Source organism: Dendrobates tinctorius, unplaced genomic scaffold (assembly GCF_039654945.1).
Source record: "Dendrobates tinctorius isolate UK_male_01 unplaced genomic scaffold, ASM3965494v1 ptg000086l, whole genome shotgun sequence".
Lineage (NCBI taxonomy): Eukaryota > Metazoa > Chordata > Amphibia > Anura > Dendrobatidae > Dendrobates > Dendrobates tinctorius.
In genome coordinates, this window is record NW_027361754.1 from 70,663,603 (window position 1) to 70,688,578 (window position 24,976).

The following is a 24,976-nucleotide window of genomic DNA, read 5'->3' on the forward strand; positions in this document are numbered from 1 at the left end:
GTGGGAACATAAATTCATTACAATCTTTGATTCTATTCACACAGGACAAAATCTGTCAGGAGGTTTTATGACGCATTACCATATCTGAGCTATTTCCTCCAAATAGCCCTTTGATCTCACAGAACTTTCACACCACCTATCTAATCTTACCTAATTAAGGATTCTCTCTTCAAGCTCATTGTTTGTTTATTGAAATCTTACCTAATTAAGGATTCTCTCTTCAAGCTCATTGTTTGCTTATTGAAATGTCCATGTATCACACCATGTCTGTGCTCTCCACTGTATATAAATGAGGCTTCTTCAAATATTTTGTAATATCAGCCTGATGAAGTGATGTAAGTTGTCTCGAAAGCTTGCTTTGTAACATCATTCACTAATTTTTGTTAGCCATTAAAAGGTATCATACCCACAAGATTCCTATTTAGTTTCTCTCACTGAGAGCACTTTATATATTTTTTTCTACTGGCTAACACGGTACCAAACCACTTTTTTGGAGCAGAATAGCACATGCTGCGATTGTTACCAGGTGGCCTGAGGCCATGTGATAAATAACCAGTGTGCACTAGCACATAGGCTACCATATCTGCTGCACCCCAGTCCTGTTGGAGTTGACAAGTGCATTTTTTCTTACCCTGATGAATCGTAAAAGAGGAAACGAGTAGGGAGACAGACGGCTGGTCTAGGGCATCTCAGATCTGAGGCTCCTTTGACAGGTCAGGAGTCTTTTGGGGTCAGTCAGGGCCAAGATAGTCAATAGGGCCCTGAAGTGTGGATGCCCGGACTAGCTGCTCAAAGGCTACCTGACCATGGACTCACATAAGAGGCTTAATGGACTCTCAGGATGGGAGACGCATGGGGGGGCAGGACGGGAGACGCACGGGGGGGCAGGGCGGGAGATGCACGGGGGGGCAGGGCGGGAGACGCACAGGGGGGGGGGCAGGCCGGGAGACGCATGAGGGGGCAGGACAGGAGACACGCGGGGGACGGGAGACACGCGGGGGACGGGACAGGAGACACGCGGGGGGGCAGGACGGGAGACACACGGGGGGGCAGGACGGGAGACACACGGGGGGCAGGACGGGAGACACACGGGGGCGCAGGACAGGAGACACACGGGGGGGCAGGACGGGAGACACACGGGGGGGCAGGACGGGAGACACACGGGGGGGCAGGACGGGAGACACACGGGGGGGCAGGACGGGAGACACACGGGGGGGCAGGACGGGAGACACACGGGGGGCAGGACGGGAGACACACGGGGGGGCAGGACGGGAGACACACGGGGGGGCAGGACGGGAGACACACGGGGGGGCAGGACGGGAGACACACGGGGGCAGGACGGGAGACACACGGGGGGCAGGACGGGAGACACACGGGGGGGCAGGACGGGAGACACACGGGGGGGCAGGACGGGAGACACACGGGGGGGCAGGACGGGAGACACACGGGGGGGCAGGACGGGAGACACACGGGGGGGCAGGACGGGAGACACACGGGGGGGCAGGACGGGAGACACACGGGGGGGCAGGACGGGAGACACACGGGGGGGCAGGACGGGAGACACACGGGGGGGCAGGACGGGAGACACACGGGGGGGCAGGACGGGAGACACACGGGGGGGCAGGACGGGAGACACACGGGGGGGCAGGACGGGAGACACACGGGGGGGCAGGACGGGAGACACACGGGGGGGCAGGACGGGAGACACACGGGGGGGCAGGACAGGAGACACACGGGGGGGCAGGACGGGAGACACACGGGGGGGCAGGACGGGAGACACACGGGGGGGCAGGACGGGAGACACACGGGGGGGCAGGACGGGAGACACACGGGGGGCAGGACGGGAGACATATGGGGACAGGATGGAAGACACATGGGGGGCAGTATAGAAGACATGGGGAGCAGGATGGGAGACACACAAGGGGCAGGATTGGAGACACACAGGGGGGGCAGGATGGGAGACACATGGGCGGGCAGGAAGGGAGATCATTGATTAGCATACACAGAAGACAGACACAATCACATTTTACCTTTCAGCAGGGCTACAGACAACTGGTCTGTGTTCAGGTTGTTGACATATTTGCCCAAATAGGTGTTCAAAACCCAGGCTACCAACCTCTCCAACATGGCCACTCCGTGGGGCTTCTCCTATCATGTGCTCATAGTGGATGCCTAAAGAGAAAAAAAGCTGTATAAGTTCAATTATCTTTTAGGAGAACAAGAGTAATCCAAAACTAAACATACAAAATGCAGAAAAAGTAATTCCTTCCTTATTCATTCCTTCCTTCCGCACCTTAAAATGTTTCTTCCCTTTGTTCCGAGAGCCAGAACATTTTTACTTTTCCATCAACACAGTCGTATAAGGGATTGTACTTTGCGACAGGAGTTGAAGTTTTGGATAATTCTATTCATCCATCAAGGCCACAATTCATTGAGACCGGTGATTGATGAGGGAGAGTGGTGGAGTGGTGAGCGCCTCCTCATGGATCTCTAGTGTCTGATGGCTGGTGCGTGCCTCCGTGTGCTATGCAAGAAATTTTACTCCAGTCAAGGACCAGAGTGAGATTTCTGACTTAGGTAATGTCACAGCTTGTCAAGAATTAGAAAATCTGTGGCGTCACGCCTCTTTACTTTTTTGTTAGTAAAATAAAATATTTTGAAATCTGTAAAAAAAAAAAATTAAAAAAAAAATTAATTTGTGTTACTATTTTTTTTTAAATAGATGCTTGCTTTTTGCTCACTGAGCCATAGTTTTTATTGACACAGTTTTGGAGCACATATGACATCTTGCACACTTTTATTGCAGTTTTGAAGGATATTGCAGCCACTGAAAATCATCAATCCCAGCATTTCAATTTTTCGTCGCTTTACAGCGTTTCCCATTTGGGTTAATTAATTTTCATATTTTGACAGCTCTGACTTTTACAGAAGTGGCAACACCAGGCATGTTTAGTTTTTACTTGATTTTTAAATGAGGAAGAGAGGAGCAATTAAAACTTTTATGTCAATTAATTTTATTTTTAAAAAGATTTGCATGTTTTGGTCTCTTAAGGAACTCAACTTTGCAATCATTTGATCACAGAATATAGTAAAAATGTCCAGGCTGCACATAAGTGCCAAAATGGCAGCGACAGGAGTAACAGCTAACATGGCAGGAGGGTGGGTAGTGGGCGATGGGCGACTGAAATGACAGGCCCCCTTTAACTGGCACTGTCAGAGTTAGAAAGCGGCATTTTAGGAGATAAACAGAAGAAATCAAGGATAGCTCTGATTGCTACTATTAGAGGCAAGTTTTGGCTGTATAAACCAGCAGACACCCACCGTATGTGACATGAGGTTTTATCCAGAGCACAATTCACACAACTGCATCCAATATATAACGCCTTAAAACCGTGCTCATGAAAAATGCCTAGAGTGTGTGAGGGACGCCTCCATTTTTGGAATCTTTCAAGGGAATATGTCACCTCATTTTTGGCCTATGAGATGCGGCCACCGCCATCAGGGGCTTATCTACAGCATTCTGTAATGCTGTAGATAAGCCCTCAATGTAACCTGAAAGAAAAACAAGTTAGATTATACTCACACCGGGGTCCGGTCCGATGGGTGTCGCAGTCCGGTCCGGCGCCTTCCATCCTCTAGCGATGACTTCCTCCTCCTTACTTCTGCCGTGGCTCCTCTGCAGGCGTACTTCAACAAGGCAAAGTACCGCAGTGTGCAGGCGCCGGACCTCTCCGACCTTTCCCGGCGCCTGCGCACTGCAGTACTCTGCTCTGCCCTCAACAGGGCAGATAAAGTACGCCTGCGCAGGAGCCACGGCAGAAGCAAGGATGACATCGCTAGAAGATGGGAGGCGCCGGACCAGACCACGACACCCATCGGACCGGACCCTGGGTGGGTATCTGCCCTCAACAGATGTGGGAGCCGAGCCATGCGGGACAGGGGGAGCCGAGCCATGGGGGACAGGGGGAGCCGAGCCATGGGGGACAGGGGGAGCCACATAGCAGGAAAGGACGGGGGGGGGGGGGGAGCCACACATACCAGGACAAAACGGGGGAGCCACATACAAGGACAGGCAGGGAGAAGCCACATACCAGGACAGGATGGGGGGAGCCACACATACCAGGACAAAACGGGGGAGCCACATACCAGAACAGGAGGGGGAGAGCCACGCATAGCAGGACAGGGATAAGGGGATAATGCATACCCGGCTTATACTCGAGTCAATAAGCTTACACAGTTTTCCGTGGCAAAATAAGGTGCCTCGGATTATACTCAGGTATGGTAACAGAACAAGAACAAATCAAGGAAAGATGGAAAGAACACACGGAGCAGCTCTTCAAGAACTACTCTGTGATAGGGAAGAAGCTGAGTCTGGAAAAGATAGCGAGCCAAAAATCTTGAAAGACAAAATCATTGCTGCAATAAAGCGTCTGTCAAGCAACAAAGCACCTGGATGAGACAATATTCCAATAGAGCTAATAAAGTCTTCTGAAACAGCAGTAGAGGTTATCACTCACCTGTGTCAACAGATATGGACAACCGGTAAATGGCCCAAGAATTGGACAATATCCTTGTTTATTCCTATTTCGAAGAAGGGTGATGCTACATACTGGAACATTCCAGACTATTGCACAAATACCAGCAAAATACTACTGAAGATCCTACAACCTTACTTTAACAAAGAACTGCCAGAGGAAAAAGCATGATTCAGAAAAGGCAGAAGAACAATAGAAAACATTAGATGAATAATGGAAAAGACCAAAGAATACAACAAGGACATCGACCACAGCAAAGCTTTCGACTGTGCTGATCACCAGAAATTTTGGCATACCATGAAGTATATTGGTGTGCCAAACCATCTGATCAGCATCATTAGGGACCTATACATCCACTAAGAAGCAGCAGTTCTAACAGAATATGGCATGGTTCAAAGTAGAGCGAGGTGCTAAACAAGGCTGCATCCTGTCACCATTTCTCTTCAACATTAGTTTCACATTAGCGCTTTTTGCGCAGCGCATCATGCGCGTCCATGCGCATGCGTCATGCGTACCTAGTTTAACATGGCGTGCGCATGGCCTTGCGTTTGCAAGCATTCGTATGCGTTTTCGTGCGCATGCGTTTTTCAAGGTGTGCGCCTAGGCGCACCAGACGCAACCTGTTGCATTTGTGGGTCCGCCGAAAGGCGTAAAAAAAATGCATGTGCACGCTTGCGCACGGAATGTGCGGAATAACGCATTACAGTCTATGGGAACGCAGGCGTGCGCATGGACATGCGTTCGTCTGCGTTTTCATGCGCATGCGTTTTTGGCGTAAAAATGTGTAGACACTGGTTTTAGTCCATAGAGAACGAATGCGCATAAAAATGCAAACGCATGCAAAAACGCATGATGTGCTTTTTGCATGCATTTCTATTGCGCACGATGCGCTGCGCAAAAAAACGCTAATGTGAAATTAGCCTTACCATATATGCAGAAGCAGACGAGACAACATTGATATCAACAAACGTAGATGGAATGAAGGACTTATTAGGGAGTGTCAACATGGAAAGCTCGAGCATGGGACTCCTACTTAATACAAAGAAGACAAAGATATTGACTACTGCCAGGTACGAACGAGACACATTTGAGAAGGACGGCGACGAACTGGAAGTTGTAAAAGACATCAACCTACTCGGATCAATGGTCAATCAAGATGCAGTGATAACACGGAAAATCAATAGAATAGCGAGGAGCAAATCAACAATGAAGTCACTGAACGAGGTCTTAAAAATTGAGTAACATTTCATTGGCAACAAAGACATGGCTCGTACATTGTCTCTATTTCTGCAGTAACATATGGTTGTGCAACCTGGACGATAAAGAAACAAGACAGAAGAAGTATCGTCGCCTTTGAAATGTGATGCTGGAGAAGGATGCTATCATTAGCATGTATGGCAAGAAGAACAAACAAATCAATTTCAGAACAAATCAAGGCAGACATGTCACTCGAAGCAAGGTTCATCAAGCTATGACTTGCCTTGGACACATCATACAAAGAGAACAATCACTGGAGAAGAACATCATGGTCGGAAGAATAGAAGGAACAAGGCGAAGAGGAAGACTAGCAACTAGATGGCTTGATACAATCAAGATAGCAGTGGAGAAGACCCCAGTGGACCTATCTATGCTTGCACAAGATCGATCTTCCTACAGAGCGTTCATTCATAAAGTCACCATATCTCAAGATCAAGCTGAAGGCCAATAATAATAATCGTAAAAGTTCACATTCTTTTGCCACTCACACACACATGATATTGGATCACTTTCTTCATCTAAAAATGACAAAGTCTAATATTTTGAACTCATTTCTTTGATTTGGTTCTTGTATCTACATTTTTAGGTCTGATGCAGTTTTAGGTCAAAACTTTTGAACAAATCTAGAAAATTTTGAAGGTTTCCCAAACTTTCAAGCACCAGTGCATAATGCGCAGCCTCCACTCTGAAGCGGGGCAGTGAACATCTCATTATGACGTCTACCCGACACAGTAAAATGAATAATTAATCTCAAAAGCAAGTGTAGTGGTCACAGGAAGTCACAGTTCAAATGATGGAGTCCACGCGCCCTGCATGGCTACAGGAACCTCTACATCTACAGATATCGGACCAATCGCAACACCGCCAATGTCTTCACATGTACAAATGGCCTATTCATCTGACTGAAATCTGTCCAATTTGCTAGAAAACTGATCGGATGTCCTAAAAATCTGTCTATGAATGTAGCTGCATTGAAAAGATATCTGACACACAACTGACTCCATTATAGGAAACGGAAAGGTTTTATTTTCAGATGAAGATGAGAGATGAAGACGAATACTGGTTCTATCCCAACAGAAGATCCACATCATGTCAATTTCTCTTACAGGAACGATTTTCCCTATAGAATTGTATTAGATGTGGAAAATCCACGAGCAAATAACACATGCGTTTTTAGTACCTTTTCCACTGTGAAAACTCATGTGATCCGCACATGACTGTCAAAGTTTTGTCAAAGACAAATATCAGGAAGTATCAAACACAAAGCAGATTTATTTAAAACACACCAAAGAGAGTCAAAAACGTGATACAGACGCATGTTACTTAATTTACCTAATTCAGGGGTGAGGAACATTTTTTTCTGCCAAGGGCTATTTGCATATTTATACCATCATTCAGGAACCCTAGCAAATTATTCACTTGAAAATTACCCTGCTACACATTTGGTGAAACAATAAACTCCCCATTTAGGGTATGTGCACACGTTGCGGTTCCGCTGCAGATTTCCGAGTGATTTACAGGACAATGTAAATTACAGAGAAAAAAAAACGCTGTGCACATGCTGCGGAAAAAACGTGCGGAAACGCAGCAGTTTATTTTCCGCAGCATGTCCATTCTTTGTGCGGATTCCGCAGCGTTTTTACACCCATTCCATTATAGGAATTTGCAGGTGTAAAAACGCAGGCGAAACCCACACAAAATCCGCAATAAATCCGCAGGAAAAATGCGCGGATTTTGACCTGCGGATCCTGCGCAGATTTTGCACACGAATACTCAACGTGTGCACTTACCCTTATTGTGATGGCTGGAACTGCTTTTCTTTGGTGCGGCTGTGATGATAGGTGATATGGATGATGTTGCTACTTGTAACTTCTTTTCCAGATTTGTATCGGGTCCAGTGACTCTTCACAATGATAAGTTTTGTAAAGAACTCGCAGCAGTAAGTTGTACCAAAAACAGATGTTTATTACACTGAACCCTTCTCACAGTGGGAAATTCATCCCAGCGCACGTTACATTTATACAACTCAAGCAGCTGGGAGATCTGCAGTATATAAATCACCTAGGAAACACCAAGACTGCTGTATACTCATCACAGGAGACATGGGGATGGAGCATATACATGACAGGAGAAATGGGGGTCGCGGCGTATTCACCACAGGAGCCATGGGGTCAGGGCGTATACATCACAGGAGACATGTGGCCGCGGCCTATACAGGTGCTTCTTACAAAATTAGAACATAATCAAAAAGTTAATTTATTTCAGTTCTTCAATACAAAAAGTGAAACTCATATTATATAGAGTCATTACAGAGTGATCTTTTCCAATTATTTATTTCTGTTAAAGGGAACCTGTCACCAGTTTTTGCCGATATAAGTTACAGCCACCACCTTTCAGGGCTGACATACAGTATTTTATAATGCTGACCTGCAAGAGAAGAAAAATAACCTTTATGATACTAGTCTGATGGGCGGTCCGGTCCGATGGGTGTAGCTGGTCTTGGTCCTGCGTCTCCCATCTTCATGCAATGCCGTCTTCCTTCTTGCTTCGTGTGGATGACGTGTCCCTGTATCATCCACACAGACTCCACAGGCATCGTGCTCCTGCGCAGGCGTACTTGTCTATCCTGTTGAGGGCGAAGCAAAGTACTGCAGTGCGCAGGCATCAGGGCTTTTAGACCTTTCCCGCTCACTTGCACACTGCAGTACTTTGCGCTTCCCCCAACAGGACAGACAAGTACGCCTGCGCAGGAGCGCGACATGAAGCAAGCATGAGGCCCGCAGGTGGGTATAATAAAAGTTATTTTTCTTTTCTTACAGGTCGAGTTGGGTGCAGATATACAGCATTATAGAATGCTATATATCAACCCTGAAAGGTGATGGCCGTAACTTATATCAGCCAAAACTGTTGACAGGTTCCCGTTAATGTTGATGATTATGGCTTACAACCCAAAAGTCACTGTCTCAGTAAATTAGAATAATTAACAAAAAACACCTGCAAAGGCTTCCTAAGCCTTTAAAGAGGTTCCTAAAGGCCCTTTTACATTTAGCGATGCACCAGGGATCCGACCCGGTCAGGATCGCTGGTGCATCGCTAAATGATCGCTAGTGAGCTTTCACACAAAGATCTCACAGCGATGCAGCAGCGACGCAGCGCACGATACTCACCTTTCACACACAGCGATCCAGACGTCCTCCCGCCCACGTCCAGCGTCGCTCGTCGTCACCGCAGGAAGCTGACGACGAGAAATGGTGCTGCCCAATCTCGCACGATCAGCGACAGACAGCGGGGGAGCCGGTCGGAGGTAAGTATCACACATAGCGATATCGCTGCTGCGTCACCAAATCGGTGACGTTTTAGCGATATTGCTAGCGATATCGCTATGTGTAAAACCCCCTTTAGTCTGTTTTACTAGGCTTCACAATCATGAGGAAGTCTGCTGACCTGACAGATGTCCAGAAGGCAGTCATTGACACACTCTACAAGGAGGGTAAGCCACAAAAGGTCATTGCTAAAGAAGCTGGCTGTTCCCAGAGTGCTGCATCCAAGCATATTAATGGAAAGTGGAGTGGAAGGAAAAAGTGTGGTAGAAAAAGGGGCACAAGCAACTGGGATAACCGCAGCCTGGAAAGGATTGTTAAAAAAAAACCATTGAAAAATTTTAGGGAGATTCACAAGGAGTGGACTGCTTCTGGACGCATTGCTTCAAGAGCCACCACACACAGACATATCCAGGACATGGGCTACAAGTGTCGCATTCCTTGTGTCAAGCACTCATGATTAATAGACATCACCAGAAGCGTCTTACCTGGGCCAAGGAGAAAAAGAACTGGACTGTTGTCAGTGGTCCATGTTGTTGTTTTCATATGAAAGTAAATGTTGCATTTCATTTGGAAATCAAGGTCCCAGAGTCTGGAGAAAGAGTGGAGAGGCACACAATCCAAGCTGCTTGAGGTCTAGTGTGAACTTTCCAAAATCAGTGATGGTTTGGGGAGCCATGTCATCTGCTGGTGTAGGTCCACTCTGTTTTATCAAGACCAATGTGAGTGCAGCTGTCTACCAGGAAATTTTAGGGTATGTTCCCACGGACAGTAAATGCTGCGGGTTGGGCGCTGCGTACATCCGCAGCTTCCAACCCGCAGCGGCCAGATGTTACAGCATAGTGGATGGGATTTGAAGAAATCCCATCTCCACTACGCGTGCATCGGCACTCGTGGCTCACCTGTGGAGACGGACATGCATTGCGTCTTTCCAGACCACAGCATGTCTATTTAACTTGCGGAGACGCTCAGTCTCCGCAAGATAAATGTCGACCGTACAATGTATACGATGCGGTGATTCCGCACTGTTCAATGAACACATGCGGAGTCACCTGTGTTGAAAAGCCGGCAGCGCTTTGGCCGCAGCGGACATGTGCTGCATCCAAAGCGCTGCCTAATACTGAACATGTGGACGTAGCTATCGAGCACTTCATGCTTCCCTCTACCGAATTTTTGGAGATGGAAATTTCATTCTCCAGCAGAACTTGGCACCTGTCCACACTGCCAAAAGTACCAATACCTGGTTTACAAACAACTGTATCACTGCTTGATTGGCCAGCAAACTTGCCTGACATTACATTAACCCCATAGTGAATCTATGGGGTATTGTCAAGAGGAAGATGAGAGACACCAGACCCAACAATGCAGACGAGCTGAAGGCTGCTATCAAAGCAACCTGGGCTTCCATAACACCTCAGCAGTGCCACAGGCTGATCACCTCCATGCAACGCCACATTGATGTAGCAATTGATGCGAAAGGAGCCCCGACCAAGTATTGAGTGCATTTACTGAATATACATTTCAGTAGGCCAACAATTCGGATTTTAAAATCAATTTTCAAGCTGGTGCTCTAAAATAACAGACACAGAGGGCTAATGGATGCATAAAGCATGTGGGAACATGATGTGGGGAACCTGGTTATGGTAAAACTCTTGACTGTGCCACACAGGGATAGATTAGGTTAATGTGTTGAGGCGGTAGGCCAGTCTGAATAAATGTGTTTTCAGGGCACGCTTAAAATTGTGGGGATTGGGGACTAATCGTATTGACCTGGAAAGTGCATTCCAAAGAATTAGCGCAGCACGTGTAAAGTCTTGGATACGGGAGTGGGAGATTCTGATTATTGAGGATGCTAACCTCAGGTCATCAGCAGAACGGAGGACGCGGGTAGGGAGGTATACTGAAACAAGGGAGGAGATGTAGGGTGGTGCTGAGCCATGGAGAGCTTTGTGGGTGAGGGTAATAAGTTTATACTGAACTCTGGAGTGGATGGGATGACATGAAGTAGACCACAACTATGAGAGTCAAAACAAGAAAATCAGCTTGTCTGATTTGGCAACATTTAATTTGCAAATTATGGTGGAAAATAAGGCTACGTGCACACACTGCAGATTCGTCTGCGGATTCATATCTGCGGAACCGCAGGTAAAACCGCAGGTAAAATGACCTGCGGTTTTTCCTGCGGATTGGCCTGCGGTTTTGCCCTGCGGTTTGCCACCTGGACAATGGAATAGGTGGCAAACCGCAGCAGAATCCGCAGAAACAATTGACATGCTGCGGAAAAAAAAACGCAGCTTTTCCGCAGGTAAAAATTCGCAGCATGTGCACAGCAGAATGTTAATCCCATAGGATAACAATATACTGTACACTGGCTGCAGAACTGCTGCAGTTCTGCTGCGGTCAAAACTGCAGCAGAAACGCAGCAAAAACCGCAGCGTGTGCACATGGCCTAAGAATGTGGTCACCTAAAAACATGCAAGATTTCAGGCTCTCACAGACCTGTAACTTCTTCTTTAACCCCTTTCTGACATATGACGTACTATCCCGTCCATGTGCCCTGGGACTTAATACCCAAGGACGGGATAGTACGTCATAGCGATCAGCGGCGCCCTCTGGGGGGAGCGCCACTGATCGCGGCCGGGTGTCAGCTCATTATCACAGCAGACACCCGGCACATTAACCCCTGGCACACTGCGATCAAACATGATCGCAGTGTACGGGGCATAGGAGAGACGCACGCAGGGAGGGGGCTCCCTCCGATGCTTCCCTGCGACCCTCAGAGCGACGCGATGTACTGCGTCGCTCCGAGGGTCTCCTCTATGCAGGCCCCCGGATCCAATATGGCCGCGGGGGCCTTTGGGGGCCTGCAGAGAGACGGCTTCCACAGTGCCTGCTGAGTGCAGGCATGAGGAAGCCTGCAGCAGCGCCTTTCAGATCGCTGATCTTATGTCCCCACCTGGGACAATATAATAAAGTTAAAAAAAAGTGTAAAAATAATTTATAAAAAATCCCCAAATAAATTAAAAAAAAAAAATTCCTCAATAAATTCTTCTTTTTTGTAAATAAAATAACAAACGATAAAAATACACATAATTAGTATCATCACATCCGTAACGACCCGCCCTATAAAACTGTCCCACTAGTTAACCCCTTTAGTGAACCCTTTCAAAGAAAAAAAAAAACGGAGCAAAAAACAATGCTTTATCATCATACTGCCGAACAAAAAGTGCAATAACGTGCAATCAAAAAGATGAATATAAATAAACATGGTACCGCTGAAAATGTCATCTTGTCCCGCAAAAAATGAGCCACCACACAGTGTCATCAGCGAAAAAATAAAGTTATAGCTCGCAGAATAAAGCGATGCAAAATTAATTTTTTATATAAAATTGTTTTCATTACATAAAAGCACCAAAACATTAAAAAACGAAATAAATGAGGTATCGCTGTAATCGTACCGACCCAAAGAATAAAACCGCTTTATCAATTTTACCACACGCGGAACGGTGTAAACAACACCCCCCAAAAGAAATTCATCAAAATGCTGGTTTTTGTTCACTCTGCGTCCCAAAAATCAGAATAAAAAGCGATCAAAAAATGTCACGTGCCTGAAAATAGTACCAATAAAAACAACAACTCGTCCCGCAAAAAATAAGACCTCACATGACTCAGTGGGTCAAAATACGGAAAAATTATAGCTCTCAAAAAGTGGTGATGCAAAAACTTTTTTTTACAATAAAAAGCATCTTTCAGTTTATGACAGCTGCCAAACATAAAAACCCGCTATAAATAGTAAATCAAACCTTCCTTTATCACCCCCTTAGTTAGGGAAAAATAAAATAAAAAAAATGTATTTATTTCCATTTTCCCATTAGGCTTAGAGCTAGGGTTAGGCTGTGTGCACACAATGCGGATTCTGAAGCGGATTTTTCTGCGCAGATTTGGCTAAATCCGCAGGTCAAATGACCTGCATTTTACCTGCGGATTTAGTGCGGATTAGCCTGCGGTTTTCCCCTGCGTTTTGACATCTGGTAATGGAGCAGGTGTCAAACCGCTGCGGATTCCGCACAAAGAAGTGACATGCTGCAGATTTAAAACCGCAGCAAATCCGCGCGGAAAAATCCGCAGCATGTGAACTGCGTTTTTCATTTGCCATTGAATATAAAGATACTGTACAACGCAGCAGAAACTGCTGCGGATCCGCAGGGCCAAATCCGCTGCGGATCCACAGCAGAATCCGCAAAGTGTGCACACACCCTTAAGCTGGAGTCACACATAGCGACTTACTAGCGATCCCGACAACGATATCAACGTGTCAGGATCGCTGGTAAGTCGCTATGTGATCGCTGGTGAGCTGTCAAACAGACAGCTTCACCAGCGATTAGCACAGCGACGCTTCGCGCGCGGCATGGCTGTGTTCGTTAGCGCTGATGCCATATTCGTGTCAAAAATAGAATTAAAATAATTCTCCGGTCCCAGTAATCCTTTGCGAGAATTATCGCGATGACGTCCGTTCTCGCGGGATCGCGAAGTCTCGCGGTCATACTTGCAAAGGATTACTGGGACCGGGAGCGTGGAGACAGGCGGGAAGACTGCGCGGGACGCCGGAAGGTGAGAATAACAATGTTTTTTATTATTTTACAGCTGATCGCTGATCTCCCGCCTGTCACACGCATCGATGCGTGCTGGCCAGCGGGAGATCAGCGACGGAAAAAATGTCCAGAGGTTTCTTGCGGCGATCAGCGATACCAGCATGGGGGGGCACACAGCGTTCTTGCTGGCGAGATTGCTGTTGTGTCACAAAAGTTGTGACTCAGCAGCGATCTCGCTAGCGAGATTGCTATGTGTGACGGGGCCTTTAGGGTTAGGGCTAGGGTTAAGGCTGATATTAGGGTTAGGGGTGTGTTGGGATTAGGGTTGTACGTTATAAACTTCTGTGAAGCCCTTGGGGGTTCAAAGTTCTCACCACATATCTAGATAAGTTACTTGGGGGGGTCTAGTTTCCAAAATGGGGTCACTTGTGGGGGGTTTCCACTGTGTGGGCACATCAGGGGCTCTCCAAACGCAACATGGCGTTTGATCTCAATTACAGCCAATTCTGCGTTCAAAAAGTCAAACGGTGCTCCTTCCCTTGCAAGCTCTGCCATGTGCCCAAACAGTGGTTTACCCCCACATATGGGGTATCAGCCTACTCAGGACAAATTGCAGGGGTCAAACTTCTCCTGTTACCCTTGGGAAAATAAAAAATTGGGGGCAAAAATATCATTTTTGTGGAAAAAGATATGATTTTATTTTTATGGCTCTACGTTATAAACTTCTGTGAAGCACTTGGGGGTTCAGAGCTCTCACCACACATCTAGATAAGTTCATTGTGGGGTCTAGTTTCCAAAATGGGGTAACATGTGGGGGATTTCCACAGATTAGGCACATCAGGGGCTCTCCAAAGGCAACATGACACCCGCAGAATATTCCATCAAAGTCTGCATTCCATAACATCACTACTTCCCTTCCGAGCCCCGACGTGTGGCCCTACAGTAGTTTTCTCCCACATATAGGGTATCAGCGTACTCAGGACAAATTGGAAAACAACTTTTGGGGTCCAATTTCTCCTGTTACCCTTGGGAAAATAAAAAATTGGGAACTAAAAGATCATGTTTGTGGAAAAAATATGATTTCTTTTATTTTCACGCCCGGGCGTTATAAACTTCTGTGAAGCACTTGGGGGTTCAAAGTGCTCACCACACATCTAGATAAGTTCCTTGGGGGGTCTAGTTTCCAAAATGGTGTCATTTGTGGGGGGTTTCCACTGTTTTGGCACATCAGGGGCTTTCCAAACGCGACATGGTGTCCGATCTCAACTCCAGCCAAAAGTCAAATGGTGCTGCTTCCCTTCCGAGCTCTGCCATGCGCCCAAATTGTCATTTACCCCCACATATGGAGTATCAGCGTACTCAGGACAAATAGCACAATAACTTTTGGCGTTCTGTTACCCTTGGGAAAATAAAAATTGGGAGTGAAAAGATCATTTTTGTGGAAATATTATGATTTTTTTAATTGTACAGCTGTACGTTATAAACTTCTGTGAAGCTCTTGGGGGTTAAAACTTCTCACTACATATCTAGATAAGTTACTTGGGGGTCTAGTTTCCAAAATGGGGTCACTTGTGGGGGTTTCCACTGTTTAGGCACACCAGGGGCTCTCCAAACGTGACATGGCGTCCGATCTGAATTTCAACGCAAAATCGTCTCGAAAAGTCAAACGGCACTCCTTCCCTTCTGAGCTCTGCCATGCGCCGAAACAGTGGTTCCCCCCCACATATCAGGTATCAGCGTACTCAGGACAAATTGCACAATAACTTTTGCCGTCCACTTTCTCCAGTTACCCTTGGTAAAATAAAAAAAAATTGGACCTGAATAATTTTTTTGTGAAAAAAAGTTAAATGTTCCTTTTTTTAAACATTTAAAAAATCCTGTGAAGCACCTGAAGGGTTAATAAACTTCTTGATTGTGGTTTTGAGCACCTTGAGGGGTGCAGTTTTTAGAATGGTGTCAATTTTGGGTATTTTCTATCATGTAGACCCCTCAAAGTGACTTCAAATGTGATGTGGTCCCTAAAAATAAAGTGGTGTTGCAAAAATGAGAAATCGCTGGTCAACTTTTAACCCATATAACTTCCTAACAAAAAATTTTTTTTGCCAAATTTCTGTTTTTTTCACAAATAAACGCGAGTTATATGAATGAAATTTTACCACTAACATGAAGTACAATATGTAACGAGAAAAGAATGTCAGAATCACCGGGATCCATGGAAGCATTCCAGAGCTATTATCTCATAAAGGGACAGTGACCATAATTGTAAAAATTCAAAAAAGACAAAAAACACATCGGCGCTGCAAATACACAGTCAATGGATAAGCTGCTGACACACCTGGCAAATTGAGTGTGCTATCTGCCACTGGAAAAAAACTACAACAAAACTAAAGGTGGCCGCGCTTATAACGCTGTGTAATGAATATATCACCCAAGCTGAAAATAGCAGTCAAACTTTAAAAACAGGCATTACTCACTGTTGCGAAGGCTAATTATGGCTGATCATATCGCTCTTGTATTCACAATTGTTGGAAAGAAAAATCTCTGAACTGAAGCAAAAGAAGGGAGCGTCCTCCCGTTTGCAAAAAAGACACAGCTCCCCGCAGGAGAGCGCGTCCCCCTGGGCGGCAGACAGCCACGGCCGATGGCGCCGCCGAACAGTAGCGTGGTGAGCAGGGGGCGTGACTGGCGGGGGGCGTGAATTGTGGGTGGTGACGTCACCGTGCAAGAACCAATCCTGACGCGTTTCGGGGAAGCTGTCCCCCTTCCTCAAAGGTATGGATCATACACTGCCACCCACACTCTATATACCCCCGCCTCCACCAGGAAATAACGCACACTAAACCCATTATGTGGCGCAACCTCCTTAAACTGAATACTGCACAAATAAAAAACTGAACTTTATTCAAACAAAAAACTGATGAATGGGACAATTAAGTGCAAAACGCTAAAATCAATTATAAAAAAAATAAAAATACAAATGGATATAGAACAAACTCCACCCCCCAAAATATTTCAATTGGTGGTTATAATTCCAACAATAAATAATGAATGATATCCAAAAGGACAGTCCTTATCTACAAGGGTACCAAAAAGGATCTTTTTATTACAAGAAAAAAGAATCCTACATACAAAAAGAAAAAAAGAAAAAAAGGAGGCAACATATATGGGTCACAAAGCATAAAGTTCAATTTCATGATTAAGCCCATTTGGCACCAAACTATCCAATGTAAAAATCCAACTGGATTCGACCCTCGACATACTCTTAATATAGTCACCACCCCTCGGATTTTTTTGGACCTTTTGAATGCCAAAAAAAGTGGACCCCATGCATGTCTTGCCATGTTTCTCCACGAAATGGCGGGACAGTGGATGTCCTAAAAATCCCTTAAAGATATTGTTCAAATGTTCTTTTATTCTCTCTTTAAGTTTTCTTTTTGTACGACCAACATAGAACTTATTGCAGGGGCATTTTACTATATAGATAACCCCCGTAGAGTGGCATGTTAGATTGTCCTTAATATGGAACATCTCAGTTTTATCCATATTCCAAAAAGTGGTCTGCGTGATTCTCTTGTTTCTCACCTGCACACAACATGAACAATTACCACACGGGGTAAAGCCCCCCGTAAAGTTGGAATGTCTCCCATTTAATGTATTGCTACCATTTAATAAACCCTTTTTCTGGGTGGGTGCTAGCAAATTGCCAATATTTTGAGCCCTTCTATAAACAAACCTGGGTTTCTCAGGTAAAAGCTCACCCACCAATTTATCTCTCTTTAAAATAGGCCAATATTTCTGGATGATCTTAGTAAAAGCTCTAGGATTATTATGAAATTGAGTGATAAAGGGTAATTTACCAATCTCTTGTTTAATATTCGGAATACCCAAGGCCTGTTTCTCCCCATTGATCAACCTGCTCCTAGAAACCGATTTTGCTACATGTCTAGCTCGATCTACAATGGATACATCATACCCTTTCTCCACAAATTGAGCTTGTAAAAAACTGGCTTCAATATCAAAATCACTATCTTTAGTACAATTGCGTCTAATGCGCATGAATTGGCTCTTTGGGATATTTGAAAGCCACAAAGGGAGATGACAACTGTTCATGTGAATATAACTATTACAGTCCACATCCTCATGATAACATTTAGTATAAATGGAGTTATTTTCCACAAAAATATTAAGATCCAAAAAATTGATGTTAGTGGGACTGACACTTGAAGTGAATTCTAAACCAAATTAATTATCATTAATCTCCTTCAAAAAGGAGTCTAAACTGGTCTGGGACCCCTGCCAAATGAAGAGCACATCATCAATGAAGCGCCGCCAATAAATTAATCCCTCTCTCAAATGGTCATTGTGAAAAATATTGGACTCCTCCCACCTTCCAACAAATAAATTTGCATAGCTCGGGGCAAATTTTGTACCCATAACCGTGCCCCAAGTCTGCAGATAGAACTGATTACAATAACTAAAATAATTATGTTTTAAAATGAATCTCATACTATCTACTATAAATGATATTTGAAGGGGGTTAAACATTTTGGATTTGTGAAGAAAATACTCAGCAGCATCACACCCTTTTTCTTGATTAATGACAGTGTACAAGGACTTGATATCCAGAGTACCCAAAAAACAATTAGGAGCCCACTTCACCAATTCCAAGCTTTTAATAGTATCTCTGGTGTCCTTTAAATAAGCCGGAAGCCCAGACACACAAAGTTGTAGATGCGTGTCTACATATTCCGACAGATTTGCAGTAAGACAATTAATCCCAGAGACTATCGGTCTTCCTGGTGGGTGGCTAGGATTTTTATGGATCTTAGGGATATGATAAAATACCGCTAAACTCGGTGACCTATTGTTAATAAAACAAAATTCTTTTTTATTTAAAATACCCAAAACTTTGCCTCTTTGGGCTAAAACATCCAGTTTTTTGACAAACTGAGAAGTAGGGTCACCAAATAATTTTTTGTACGTGATATTATCACTGAGGAGTCTTAATGACTCCTCATGATACTCTTTGCGATCCAAAACCACAATACCTCCCCCTTTATCCGCCCCTTGAATGACAATATCATTATTGCCTCCGAATATTAAACAAGAGATTGGTAAATTACCCTTTATCACTCAATTTCATAATAATCCTAGAGCTTTTACTAAGATCATCCAGAAATATTGGCCTATTTTAAAGAGAGATAAATTGGTGGGAGAGCTTTTACCTGAGAAACCCAGGTTTGTTTATAGAAGGGCTCAAAATATTGGCAATTTGCTAGCACCCACCCAGAAAAAGGGTTTATTAAATGGTAGCAATACATTAAATGGGAGACATTCCAACTTTACGGGGGGCTTTACCCCGTGTGGTAATTGTTCATGTTGTGTGCAGGTGAGAAACAAGAGAATCACGCAGACCACTTTTTGGAATATGGATAAAACTGAGATGTTCCATATTAAGGACAATCTAACATGCCACTCTACGGGGGTTATCTATATAGTAAAATGCCCCTGCAATAAGTTCTATGTTGGTCGTACAAAAAGAAAACTTAAACAGAGAATAAAAGAACATTTGAACAATATCTTTAAGGGATTTTTAGGACATCCACTGTCCCGCCATTTCGTGGAGAAACATGGCAAGACATGCATGGGGTCCACTTTTTTTGGCATTCAAAAGGTCCAAAAAAATCCGAGGGGTGGTGACTATATTAAGAGTATGTCGAGGGTCGAATCCAGGTGGATTTTTACATTGGATAGTTTGGTGCCAAATGGGCTTAATCATGAAATTGAACTATATGCTTTGTGACCCATATATGTTGCCTCCTTTTTTTCTTTTTGTATGTAGGATTCTTTTTTCTTGTAATAAAAAGATCCTTTTTGGTACCCTTGTAGATAAGGACTGTCCTTTTGGATATCATTCATTATTTATTGTTGGAATTATAACCACCAATTGAAATATTTTGGGGGGTGGAGTTTGTTCTATATCCATTTGTATTTTTATTTTTTTTATAATTGATTTTAGCGTTTTGCACTTAATTGTCCCATTCATCAGTTTTTTGTTTGAATAAAGTTCAGTTTTTTATTTGTGCAGTATTCAGTTTAAGGAGGTTGCGCCACATAATGGGTTTAGTGTGCGTTATTTCCTGGTGGAGGCGGGGGTATATAGAGTGTGGGTGGCAGTGTATGATCCATACCTTTGAGGAAGGGGGACGGCTTCACAGAAACGCGTCAGGATTGGTTCTTGCACGGTGACGTCACCACCCACAATTCACGCCCCCCGCCAGTCACGCCCCCTGCTCACCACGCTACTGTTCGGCGGCGCCATCGGCCGTGGCTGTCTGCCGCCCAGGGGGACGCGCTCTCCTGCGGGGAGCTGTGTCTTTTTTGCAAACGGGAGGACGCTCCCTTCTTTTGCTTCAGTTCAGAGATTTTTCTTTCCAACAATTGTGAATACAAGAGCGATATGATCAGCCATAATTAGCCTTCGCAACAGTGAGTAATGCCTGTTTTTAAAGTTTGACTGCTATTTTCAGCTTGGGTGATATATTCATTACACAGCGTTATAAGCGCGGCCACCTTTAGTTTTGTTGTAATTGTAAAAATTGGCCTGGTCATTAACGTGCAAACCACCCTTGGGGGTTAAAGGGTTAAGAGGCTCCTCTGTCCTCCACTCATTACCTGTAGTAATGGCACCTGTTTGAACTTGTTATCAGTATAAAAGACACCTGTCCACAACCTCAAACAGTCACACTCCAAACTCCACTATGGTGAAGAACCAAAGAGCTGTCGAAAGACACCAGAAACAAAACCTTCCACGACAGCAGCATCGGAGGATGTCTCCCTACCCTAATGGGGGAACGGAAACATAAAGAGGTTAAATACCCCTCCCCTTCCTACAACCACCAGTGTTTTAACGGACACACTAGAATGAATAGTTACCACCAAAGTGCAGGAATCATCCAATAAGAACATCAGATAGGGAGAGAAATTAGTGCCGTCGTGGAAGGTTCCTAGAAACCTTCAGATTCTGCCGGCATGTGGAGAGGAGGATGCCGGGTAGCTGCAGGAGGACCCTGGCCGCACATTACCACCCCGCTTTACCCCCAGAGGAAGTGCAGGAGGGGTGGCAGAGTCCCAAGTCGCATTTGTCATGGTATAGAAAATGGTTAATGTCCTGCTCTCTCAGAGTTAAATTTTGCTGGCCTCCCTTTGGGTCTGGGAGGGGTATTTATACTCAATCCAGACTAGGATTCCCTGTCAGCTATACTGTTGTTCTGACTGTGTGTCTGACCCCCTGGTATGCGTGTATATTGCATTGCTTGATTGCCTCCCATGTATGACCCGGTCTTTCCGCTTACTCTGTTCTCTGTCTCACATTTTCGTACTATTGTCTTCTTCGCTTCTGACCTCCTGGCTTGGCTATTGTTACTCCGTTACAGTTTGTCCCTATTGTACGGCACTGCTCTTTCTGGCATTTTGACCTCTGGCTTCCCTTCTGACAATCCCGTCTCACCCCATTGGTACCAATCTTAGCTTGTCTGATTATTCTCCTGAGTTTATTGTCTCCTCTGCACCCGGCGTCTGGCTCCACCCTCGCCACCTCCTACTCTGTCACATGGTCCAAGTCCTGTTTGTACCTGGTGAGTTTCCCGCCACTCAGCTCTCTTGCTGCTGTGTGCAGCTCTCCCCAAAGCAGTAATACCCGGGAGTCGTGACATTATAACTGACCATACAGTCTTCCCCTGGTGGTGGGGAGTTAGCACATTACGGATCCGGTACGGGCTCTCACGGCCCAGGTTGTTGAGCTCTCCCAGGTTATGCAGAAGCTGTCTATGGAGCAGCATGACCTGGTTCATTTGTACCAACAGGTGCAGAGAGATGTGGCAGATGCTCTACAGGGGTCTGTTCCGTCAGGGTTCCGGGAGAGGGGCCCCACTGATGTATCTCTTGTGAACCCCGACCCACCGGTAAAGTTACCCGAAAATTTTCCCGGAGATAAAAAATTGTTTAGGGTCTTTAAGGAGGGGTGAAAGTTCTTTGAATTGCGTCCTCGGACCTCTGGAAATGAAAGGCAGAGGGTGGGGATCGTAATGTCCTTGTTATGGGGGGCTCCGCAAGCATGGGCTTTCTCTCGCTCTTCCTCTGCTCCTGAACATATGCCCCATGTCTCCTGTGAGGTCTAAGCCGCAGCAGCCCCATGTCTCCTGTGAGGTCTATGCCGCAGCAGCCCCATGTCTCCAGTAAAGTCTACGTCGCAGCAGCCCCATGTCTCCAGTAAGGTCTACGCCGCAGCAGCCCCGTGTCTCCGGTAAGGTCTATGCCGCAGCAGCCCCATGTCTCCAGTAAGGTCTACGCCGCAGCAGCCCCATGTCTCCAGTAAGGTCTACGCCGCAGCAGCCCCATGTCTCCAGTAAGGTCTACGCCACAGCAGCCCCATGTCTCCAGTAAGGTCTACGCCGCAGCAGCCCCATGTCTCCAGTAAAGTCTACGTCGCAGCAGCCCCATGTCTCCAGTAAAGTCTACGCCGCAGCAGCCCCATGTCTCCAGTAAGGTATACGCCGCAGCAGCCCCGTGTCTCCGGTAAGGTCTATGCCGCAGCAGCCCCATGTCTCCGGTAAGGTCTACGCCGCAGCAGCCCCGTGTCTCTGGTAAGGTCTATGCCACAGCAGCCCCATGTCTCCTGTGAGGTCTATGCCTTACTGCTGCAATATCTTTACAAAACTTATTGCGACGAGTCGCCTGCGCTCTAGACCAATGCAAATCTGGAAAAGCAGTTACAAGTAGCAACATCAACCCATACCACCTAACATCATAGCTGCAACAAAGAGAAGCAGCTCCAGCCGTCACATTAGTGGGGAGTTCAGTAAAGGGTATATCTGGGACATTATATAAAGAAAAAAAGAAGGACTTAAAAGGAAGTTGTCAGCAGGATTTTACTAAGTAAACTACAGGCAGTGTCACATTGGGATTGTTACACAGATTTAAATGTTACCTGGGGTGATGAAGTACGTCTTGTGGTTCTGATTACAGTGTTAGCAGTTTTCAGTTAATGATATGCTCGTGCTCCGGGGCGGGAATGTAGGCAGAGTCTTATCTCCTGCTCTAAGCCAGAGAAACCAAGGAAAGACCTGCCCACAGGCCGCCCTGAAGCACAAACAGTCTGTCTCTATGATGAGGAACATGTTTGTGCTTCTGGGCGGCCTGTGGGCAGGTCTCTCCTTGGTTTCTCTGGCTTAGAGCAGGACTCTGCCTACAGTCCACCCCGGAGCACAGGCATCTCATTAACTGAAAACTGCTAAAACTGATTACACAAGAACCACAAGACTTATTTCATCCCCTCAGAAGCGTCGGCCTCCGTGATGCTCCCGGCAGGTCCCGTTCTCAGTGATGCATTGTGATAATGACCTTTGATGACGTCGCGGTCTCGCGATACCGTAGCAATCTCGCAAGACCCCGACGTCATCAAAGGTCATTGTCGCAATGCATCACTGAGAACGGGACCTGCCGGGAGCATCGCGATGATCGGGAACGTTGTGCGGGACGCCGGAAGGTGAGAATAACACGTTTATTTTTATTATTTTTAACATTAAATCTTTTTACTACTGATGCTTCATAGGCAGCCTCAATAGTAACAAGTTGGTCACACTCATCAAACACTGTTTGATGAGTGTGACCAACCTGTCAATCAGTTCTCCAAGCGATGCTACAGATCACTGGAAAACGCTAGCAATTCTGCAAGCTAATTACGCTCACAAATCGCTAGTTTTTCTGCGGGAAATAGGCGGAAATTAAAATGCGATTTGCTCGCATATTTCCCGCGGAAAGGAATTCAGGAATTCCCGCAGAAATTTCCGAGGCAATTCTGCAACGTGTGCACATAGCCCAACACATACATGCCCGCCATTCCCCGCACCGACCCGGCGAATCTCCGCAGAACACAGTGCATGTGCTTGGGTGATTCATAAGTCTGCAGTCACACAGAGTGACTGCACACTTAGCAGTTTTGACCGGACAATTCCTTTAAGCACTTAGTGGCAGGTAGTTTTTACTATCTGCCTGTTGAGCCCAGCGCTGGTTTTCTCCAGCACAGACAGGTCACAGACCGCTCCTGCTGGCGATTCAGCTGCCTGTGCCGACGTCCTGTCGACAGTGCGGAGGCTTCTTTTCCACTCCGCTCTATCGACGGGGTGGCACTTCCGACGTCTTTCTTATTGACATCCAGATTCTTGCTGCCTAACCGGGGGAGCCGACTGTCAGTCAGAATGTCGCTGGAAGTCCCTGCCTGTCAGCAGAGGCAGCTGAATCCCCGGCAGGAGCGGTCCATGGCGGGAAAGAACGGTGCCGTCACAACAGGCAGGAAGGTACCGACTACTTGCCACCATGCGCTTAGGCACATTTTATGTTTTTTCACAAAGTCCCGACATCCCCTATTAATTGTCTGATGTAATGGAGCAGAGTAAATTTTCAAGTTGATAACTTTAAAAGAGGATATAAATATCCAAATGGCCCCCAGCAGAAAACGTTCCCCACCCTGGCCTAACGGGAGAGCGTGGAAGTCGCTTATCTGGCTTTATATGAGCCGATTTATCACCAAATCAAAGCTAAACGTGCACAGAAACATAAATCCTGTATAAGCAAAACGCACGGCCGCTGCTGTCCGCCATCTTTAGGAAATAAAGGGGCTCGGCGCTTGATTTCCAGGAGTACGGCTACTCCGCCATTATCAGGGCTGATATCTAAAGCAGCGGATTTTAGACTACGCTCACGTGGCGGTGCGGACAGAGCGTGGTTGCCAATAGCAACCAATACAATGGCTACTTTTGGTTTCAGTAAGTCTTGTAATAAATGAGCAGAAGGAATGCAGCTGTCGCCATTTTTCTTTGGATCTTCTAGAATTGGGGATGATAATAGCAGTGAAGGTCCCGTCCTCCCGCAGTAATGGACGGTGCGCACTCTCCTGTAGCGCTGACAGCTCGGGCGCACTGCACCTTACACCCACCAGGGGGCGCGTCCTCCATCACCTCCACCTGTCAGCTGACGCCACCACTCACCGGACAGCGCGGCCTCCGGCACCAGCTCGTAGCTCCCAGCAACAAGAGCTGCGCACTCAAAACGCCATGTTTGTACTCCGGTACAACGCACAACTACTACCGGACACACTCCACAACCGGCGACAATGCCCCACTTCCGGTGGCTTACCGGAAGTGGGGCATAAACTGGCTGTCAATGTCATAGAAGGTTTAGATATGAGATGTTAGGGCGCCCTCTGGAGGAG

The 24,976-nt window shown here is 46.1% G+C and overlaps 1 protein-coding gene across 3 annotated transcripts in view; it reads right to left on the minus strand.

The window, feature by feature from the left end:
• VPS13D (vacuolar protein sorting 13 homolog D) overlaps positions 1-24,883 on the minus strand; it is a 438,357-nt gene extending 413,474 nt beyond the window's left edge. For all 3 annotated transcript variants that reach the window (XM_073585587.1, XM_073585586.1, XM_073585585.1), the window contains exons 1-2: positions 24,753-24,883; positions 2,031-2,172 (exon numbers count right to left, since the gene is read on the minus strand). In XM_073585587.1, coding sequence (XP_073441688.1) covers positions 2,031-2,127 — 97 coding nt within the window. In that variant the 5' untranslated portion in view covers positions 2,128-2,172; positions 24,753-24,883. The remainder of the gene's footprint in view (positions 1-2,030; positions 2,173-24,752) is intronic.
• Between the last annotated feature and the right edge of the window lie 93 nt (positions 24,884-24,976).